Source organism: Electrophorus electricus, chromosome 6 (genome assembly GCF_013358815.1).
Source record: "Electrophorus electricus isolate fEleEle1 chromosome 6, fEleEle1.pri, whole genome shotgun sequence".
Taxonomy (NCBI): Eukaryota; Metazoa; Chordata; class Actinopteri; order Gymnotiformes; family Gymnotidae; genus Electrophorus; species Electrophorus electricus.
In genome coordinates, this window is record NC_049540.1 from 11167287 (window position 1) to 11175881 (window position 8595).

The following is an 8595-nucleotide window of genomic DNA, read 5'->3' on the forward strand; positions in this document are numbered from 1 at the left end:
GGCACTCTCTCTCTCTCTCTCTCTCTCTCTCTCTGTGTATGTGTGTGTGTGTGTATGTCTGTCTGTGTTAAATAGTTTTTTAAAAGTACTCCTTTGGTGTTAGATAATGTCCTGATTGGACTAAAACCAATTCACAAACAGTGGAGCACTGCATACCAACATTCCACTGAGTTATGCAACAGCTAAAAGAAATAGAGAAGGCAAGAGAAAGATGGTACACCTTGGCACATATATGACTTGGAATTCACATTTTAATTAATCTCACGGACTTTGAAATACTAATTGGGAAGCTCCTTGTATGAAATGAATGACAATTCAGAACAGCAATTACAATTACTCCAGCTATGATGGAACACAATAGTGAATACTTATTAGATTTTCATATAAATTGATTTGACAGATTTTAAAATTAATGCAAAATTTTACATAGTGGGCAATGCATTCACGTGTCATGCAATAGCAGATCTCTGTGACTTAAATTGTTCATGCAGATTGCTGAATATTGCAGCATCACTGAATGGGCCAATGCTGCAACCCTAATTGCAGATATCTTGCATATGATCTCAGCAGTTGTTCTATATAACTTTATCATTACACCCCTGTTGATAGCTCAGGGGAAGTTTGTGGTAAGCAAAGCGGTAGAAGCAATATTACCACTGCAAATTAATGTGAAAGGAAGTGCGTAGGTCTGAGATTGCCTGTGAACTCCAGGAGCTGTGCTGGCACGGCGCAGGCACTGACCTGCATTCTCAGCTTCCTCAGGGCACTGCATGTGTTAGTACATGTTTGTGGCATCCACATTTATGTGTTCGAGTGCCAGGTTCCAGACACAACTGTCAATATGGTCTGTTATAATTTAGTTCTTCAAAAGGTGAGGAATTTGTGAGAACATGAAAGGGAAAGCACGCAGAGAAAGAGTGAGCCAGTTTCCAGCCAGGTGGACCACCCGGGCCCAAAGGTTGTATACAGCATTTGCCTAATTATTTTCTCTTACTGTCTCCCACTCAAAGAAAGAGAAGAAAACAAAATAAACAAAAAGAAAATCCAGAAGAACCTTTGGGTATTGTTCTCAAACTCAAGGTACCAGATGGCATGTATATGTAATTACAGTCCAAGCATAACAAATGCTGTGAACTACTCTCATCCATTCTCATGCTGACAGTGCAAACTTAAATGGTGTTGACAGCCATTTTTAACAGGTTTGGGTGTTATTGTACATAACCATGTGCCTTTAACAAAAGTCAAAACCTACGCACCTCCATTTACATCATCTTTGTTCTTTGTTTTTGTTTTTTGTTTTTAATTGTGTTCACCTCACTGTTTTAAGGAAGCTGTATATGGGCTCTGTAGGACCCTTTGTAATTCTGTTCACTAATAACTAAATCTCCTTTGAATCAATATGAATTAAATATCTTCCATAGCATATACAAGTATAATATATTGCACCTTTTGCACACACTGTTGTTTAGGTAGTCCTATGCATTTTGTATTGAGATAAGGATTTTGACTATATAAGACACATAATAAAAGTTTACCCAATAACCAATTTTAGGATGGGCCTGTCTTTCTTTTTTTTTTTTTTACAGAGGGTTCATGCAACACTGCCATCCAGTGGCTAATATAAATGTAAACACACCATTGTTTCCACAATTTTACTCTATCACAGCTCACAATGTGCCTGAACTAGGTAAAATGTTTTTTGCTCCTGTTTTTGTAGGGAGCTAGGATAGTGTAAAAATGTAGACCAACAGGGGGTCCCTGAGGACCTAGAACTTAAAGTAGACTTCTACCTTTGTGCAAATTCAGTCTCTCGCTTGAATGTTACTTGGAGAACAAAGTTGCTAAAATGCACCATGTCACATGCTACTTAAATATTTGTACAGTTTATGTTCTAAGCACACACAGTAGGCCAAGAACCATGGGCAGTTATTCAAAGTACCAACACACAAAGGCAGGCAGTAAATGGATCAGGGGAAGGAGTGGGGTGGGATACAGGGAGAGCAATATTTTCATTTAGTAGGTAAAGACAAGCAAAGCACATCATGTAGTGCCTCAGCCAGAAAACCAAAGCCCAGATTGAAAATGAGACATCTCTCATACCACTAAACCAGCTCAAACCTGTTCTGCAGACATAGAAGATGAGAAACATTCAGCTTCATGACTTATCTTAAATATGATTTAAGGTTGATAATTCTCTTGACAGTGTATGAGTAACTGAGTAAACTCTATTCAGTGTTAATAGGTGGAATATGCACTAAACTGTGGAAATCATTTACATTTACGTCATTTAGCAGACGTTCTTATCCAGAGCGATTTACAAAGTGCTTTGTCATTTACTCATAGAATACATCCTAGCCAGTAGAGCAGGTTAGAGTCCATTATACCAATGATCTAGAATACTCTAGAAATACAGGGATCAGTGCTGATGCCTAGAAGTAAAAAATACATAAGGTCTAAGACAATGATAAGTGCAATAAACAACAAGTACTAGAGGTTGTTAGACAACATGTGTAATAAACAATACCCTACAATAAATACTAGTTTTAATAAGTCAATATAGGAGCAGGGTCAGTGGTCATTTAAATATTATAAGAATAGATGGGTCTTCAGTCTTGAAGACTGCAAGGGGCTTGCAATTCATTCCACCAACTTGGAGCCAGGACAGAGAATCTTGTCTTCCACGAGACTTAAAGCATAGTATTTCAAGCTGAGCCGTACTTGAGGTTCAAAGTACTTGAGGTACGGCTCAGGCTTTGACCACTGACCTCATGTATTGAGGGGCTGGTCCATTTTTGGCTTTGTAGGCAAGCATCAAGGTTTTAAATCTGATGTGTGCAGCTACTAGAAGCCAATGAAGGGAGTGCAGCAGTGGAGCAACATGTGTGAACATCATCAGATTGAAGACTAGTTGTGCTGCTGCATTCTGGACAAGTTGTAGAGATCTGATGGCTCTTAGAGGAAGACCAGCAAGTAGCAACTTGCAGTAGTCTAGCTTTGAGATTACAAGAGACTGCACAAGCACCTGGATAGCTTCCTGTGAGACAAAGGGCCAAATTCTTTGTATGTTACAAAGGAGAAATCTGCAAGACCGGGTTAAATTTGAAACATGAGATGAGAACAACTACTGGTTGTCCAAAGTTATGCCCAGGCTACAGGCAGCTTTAGATAACAAAACCAGGGAGTTCTCGGAGGAAACTGTGAGGTCATGGTAAGGGTTGGGAGTACCTGGGATGTACAGAAGCTTGGTTTTACTGGGGTTGAGCTTCGAGTGGTGGGCTGTCATCCAACTGTGCTGAGATACGTCTGGAGACCTACCTGTCAGGGGTGGAAAAGAAATAAATAATTTAGTGTCATCAGCATAGCAGTGGTAGGAGAAACCATGAGAAGATATTATATCACCAAGAGAATGAATATACAAAGAATAGAGAAGAGAGCCTAATACTGAGCCCTGTGGAACACCGGTGGAGAGTCCACATGGTTTGGATGCTACATGGTTTGGATGATAGGACCGTCCCTCCAGGTAAGACTGAAACCATTTCCATGCAAAGCCAGTCACACCAGGCCTGGAGAGAACAGAGAGGAGAATGTTGTGGTTTACTGTTTCAAAGGCTTCTGAAAGGTCTAGAAGAATCAAAACAGATGATTGTTTGGCAGCTTTAGCTGCATGAAGTTTCTCCGTCTTGAATGTGCCGGTTTGTAGCCAGACTGACTGGGATCATACAGCTAGTTCTGCATGAGGAAAACAGACAATTGATTGTAAACTGCTCATTCAATGGCTTTTGAGAGGAAAGAGAGAAGTGATACCAGTCTGTAATTGGTAACATTGAAGCCATCGAGTGTGGCCTTCTGGAGGATTGGTATCACCCTGGCAGTTTTGAATGCAGTTGGTCAAGAATATAAAGAGATGTTGATGACAGAGATTAAAGGAAGCAGATCTCTTGAGATTGTGTGGAACAGAGTGGAAGGAATTGGATCCAGTGGACATGTAGTCAGATTACTGGAAGTTAGGAGCTGAAGAATTTTGTCTGAAGAGAGAGGAGAACAAGAAGTCAGAGAGTTGGATGTTTGGTCATCCACACTGGTTGGAAGAGTGGGAACAGAGGAAAAGGACTGGACTTCTCCTCAAAGAAGGTGATGAAATCTTCAGGAGTAAGAGATGAGGAAGGAGGGGGAGGGGCAGGACTAAGGAGAGAAGAAAAAATAGTGAAGAGCTCATATAGATCAAATGCTGATGATTTGAATTTTTCTATGTAGTAGTGACTTTACAGATGTTACATCCAGTGAGAACTTGGTAATTACAGCTAATACGCAACTAGGTTCAGACGAGAAGCCTTGAATTTAAGAGAATCTAAGGCAAAAATAAGTAATCTCAGAGCTTACTTTAACCACCCAGAGGATGATCCCAGAGAAAAACCAAAGCACAATAAAATCTGAAGTTAGAGTCGTCTGAATTTAACTCAGTTCAATAAGTGCTGAGTCCGTCCCTCAATTCACACCTAAGGCCAAGGCCTCAGGAATTAGCCTCAGGAAAGACAGTATCTACAGCTACATTTGACTCTAAATAGACTATTCTGGGATTTTTACTGTCATGCAGAGCTACTGAAGTCACACATAGTGAGAATGTTTTATTTTACTTTAGGAGACATGTAAACTAAATGTGACCACAGCTTTAATAAAGGACAACCAGCTACATTCTTTCAGAGAATTCCTTTTGGAAGTTTACTTACTACTGATAAAACCTTAATTACTACTTAACAAAAGCTAACACAACATGCTGATTAGCTGAGTAGTTTGAAGCCTTTAGGGACGACTGCACATTTATATTGTGGTGGCTGCCACTGCCAGAGGGGATGCACTTCCCCACCTCCTGTACAGTAGTGTAAATTTAATGTTCTAAATCTTGTTTGTAGTGTAGTTATTTTCTGTCTTGTTTACCTTTAATTGTGTTATTTTAGTCTGAGTTCAGTTTAAAAAAAAGAATGTTCTACCATCTCTGCAACTTTGTGTTGTTTTATTTTTGGTTACTTTCCCCCATTAGGTCTTTGTCTGCCTGTTGTTGCTGTATTATTAAAGTTGTCACCTTTGCAAAAAACAAACAAACAAACACAACAACAACAACAAAACAGCTGTTCATGAGCAAAAAAAGGCATTCCCTGACTCTTCGTTGGTGCTGATGCTACACTGATGTCAGAAATTAGATGAGACTGCTGAGTTGGATGAACAACAAAGAGCTGCAACAAAGAGCTCAAGAGCAGATGGCAAAGAAGATGTGGCCCAGAAAAAGGGGACCAAATGCTAATGTTTAGCCCGTGCCTGACGGGTCCAGACAGCCGATAGCGACGTGGTTGGATGGGGAAAAGCATACACTTTTGATTTTAAAATACCACAACACTATGCAGCTTTTGAATGCACTACAAGGAGAAGGGAGTGATTATTTATAAGCAAGGCACGTTCATATGTGTTTTAAGTTTAGCATTTCATTTCACACTTACCTTACACTTCGGTAGATTAGCTAGCATTAGCTAGGTAAGATAGCTAATGTACCTGTCAAATTAAACCATAAAGAGCAGTATACTGAGAGTTTAATTTGTGTAACTCTATTCGTGAAAAAGTGAGCTAGCCCACCTAACATGCATGCTACTTTTGTAGCTATGTATTACTTCTGTAATACATTATTATATTATTATAGCAACTCATGCCATCAAGACAAACCATAACATTACTACAAGCTACTGTCCCAAGTAATTTCACTCCTGAGCCAGAACTTGACCTGGAAAAGGTAGTACTCTTGGTTAAATTGCTTATAGGGTAATGTAAAAATAAATAAAGTGATAAATGTTTAGTAATGTGGAAATTAATGCATAAGTAATTAATTATCTGTGTTACTGTACATAGGCTGAGATTAAAAACATTTATGCTTCATATGAACACTTGTACACAACACCCCCTTTACTGGACAGGCTGAAGGACTGGATCTATTCCCTGGATCTGCTGTCAAAAATGAACATACCCACAACCAAAACCAGTACCATGTTTTAATTCGCAGTCTAGTAGTCTAGTCTATTTAGGTAATATGCCAAATTCACATAATGTTAAACCCATTATTTTTTGCACAACCAGGGGTCCTACGCAGGGGCTGCAACTGGATGCCCCTCGTCAGGTAGCCACTGCAGTAACTGCCACGCACCGTCTGGAGGCGCTTATCACGGTGCCACATTGTATTGTCAAGTGAAAACGTCACAGTACTGTAAAATAAAGGCTGCAATATTCCTTGTTTTTGCGCACAGTCTGTAAAATAAATAATTTACATTCTAATTTGTCCACTCATTTATCTTATTTGTTTTTCGCACAACTACACAAACCATTTATAGATGTGAACGTCTATAACGTCCTTACTGCTTAAATGTGCGTATACGTGTGGTGTTTGGGTTCTCAAATTTTATGCTGTTGTAAATCTTATACATTTTAGCTATTTTTAATTAAGATTTTTATTATTTTTAAAGCACCAAATTATCATTATATCATATCATAAAAGTCACTAAAGTGGAACGCACAAGGTGAATACTTCCAGAGTGTCGAATCTGCGGCGGTTACAAATTGATTTTAGTAAAAAACAAACATCATAAACAAAACCATAAATAAAATGATACACCGTAGCACCGTATCAGTTTTACCATGTCACACAGGATTTATGTAAGTTTTATTGGTTTTATTACGTTTACTGGATGCTTCGTCGAATCAAGAAATATATCATTTTGTTAGATTTACCAGACTGTCGACACACACCTTCACCATGGCGGCGCCCGTGGGTAGCAGCAATGCCGCTATTTCCAGTTGTTCTGATCAGTCGACTGTGGTGTCTAGAGCTGAAAATGTCCATCTACAGTATAGTGTTCTTTTGCAGCACCTTATCGGCGACAAGAGACAGATCAAAGACCTGAACCCGGGCATTATGGGTGGCCTATCGAATCCCCACAAAACAGATGAGCAGAAGATGATTGAACGGGGAATGGAAAGTTGTGCTTTCAAAGCAGCACTGGCGTGTATTGGAGGTAATTAGGAATGATAACGTGATATTAAACTGCAGATGGAGGTGAATTAATAGTTGCCTTTGAAATTCGAAATGGTAGAGAAACACGCTGGTTAGCTAACCTAGCTAAATAATTTGGCTACGGTCAGAGTGGAGATGTGCACGGCTTGGACTGGTATGAGCAAATGAACACTAGCGTAGCTGTCATTGTATATTTTTCATATCAAAAACGCATGCAGTAAATTTTTATTATTATTTTTTTTATAAAGAGCTGCTTAATTTGTATTCGTTGCAATTACTTGTGCTATATAATTACTTTTGTTTATTCCTGCTAGGTTTTGTGTTGGGAGGTGCTTTTGGAGTCTTCACAGCTGGTATTGACACCAATGTTGGGTTTGATCCGAAAGACCCACTTAAGACTCCAACAGCGAGAGAAGTCTTGAGAGACATGGGGCAGAGAGGAATGTCCTATGCCAAAAACTTTGCTATTGTAGGAGCCATGTTTTCGTGTACAGAGTGCATCATAGAATCAGTAAGTGATACGCTGTTTTTTTAGTGTTATTATTTTTGCTCTCCTCTCATTTGCGTCTCCCCATTTTATGCTGTTTGTTACACAAATGCATATGTAGCTTCAAGCATGTCTTAGGCTGTTATTACATCATTCCAATTTTATGTCCACTTTCGGATTTTACATAGCTACTTTTAAAATTTGAGTAAACCTGTGCTTTATAAATCATCTTGTATTATCGTGATGCTAGGATAGCAAATGTGCCTATCTAGTGGTTCTCATGCATTTTAATATGTGGATGTAATTTCTGTGTCAGCACCGTGGAAAATCCGACTGGAAGAATGCAGTATATAGCGGTTGTATTACTGGAGGTGCTATTGGATTTAGAGGTATGAATCAGTTTGTTGTTATTTGCCATAAAACTCTTTTTAAATATAATCTTATGTTAGGTGCAGTCTGTTTGTTTTTAATTACAATCAGTGCATTCCTCATAGCTGGACTGAAGGCTGGGATTCTGGGCTGTGGTGGTTTCGCTGCTTTCTCAGCTGCCATTGAGTACTATCTACGATGAATGTCTCCTTCAGGACTTCCTGACAGATTGGCTGCTATTTAGCTGGGGATTCTACTGGGATGCTCATGTCACTGAGTGGTCATATCAATGTGAGAACTTCCTGAGTGGACCAGTTGGATGTGTGCTTGTATTACATGTGTTTAAAAGTTGTGGACATATCCAGCCTGTAGGGGTTAGTATTGCACTAGTGACTGCCCCTTGGCTTAACAATGCTGATATACATGTGATACACAAACCAACTATGACCTTGCATCATGTTTTTCCATGGTGATTATTCTTGAGTTGATGCTGCCTGATTTGCATAAAAGTAAGATTTGTCATTAAGGGTTGCTCTTCATCCTTCAGATGTTTTATGTATAAAATCATACAACTCATACATGGATAGATCTGTAAATAAACTAATGAAGAAAATCATCGGTAAAAAAAACTAATAAATGGGTAGATCTGTATGCTCAGGCATTATAGAATAAGATCCACTGGAAAATA

The 8595-nt window shown here is 39.1% G+C and overlaps 1 protein-coding gene across 1 annotated transcript; it reads left to right on the forward strand.

Annotated features, from left to right (window-relative positions):
- Positions 1–6780: 6780 nt before the first annotated feature.
- On the forward strand, positions 6781–8433 carry timm22 (translocase of inner mitochondrial membrane 22 homolog (yeast)). The gene is made up of 4 exons (XM_026998560.2): positions 6781–7052; positions 7366–7562; positions 7855–7927; positions 8033–8433. Exons 1-4 carry the CDS (start codon positions 6794–6796, stop codon positions 8107–8109), a joined length of 606 nt encoding a protein of 201 aa, XP_026854361.1. The 5' UTR covers positions 6781–6793; the 3' UTR covers positions 8110–8433.
- Positions 8434–8595: the final 162 nt, after the last annotated feature.

Bases quoted from the DNA above. Each gene is read 5' to 3' on its own strand.
- timm22 (XM_026998560.2), top strand. From the start codon at position 6,794: ATGGCGGCGCCCGTGGGTAGCAGCAATGCCGCTATTTCCAGTTGTTCT. The intron at 7,053-7,365 runs GTAATTAGGAAT...TATTCCTGCTAG, and splicing joins AGCACTGGCGTGTATTGGAG to GTTTTGTGTTGGGAGGTGCT. The intron at 7,928-8,032 runs GTATGAATCAGT...CATTCCTCATAG, and splicing joins AGGTGCTATTGGATTTAGAG to CTGGACTGAAGGCTGGGATT.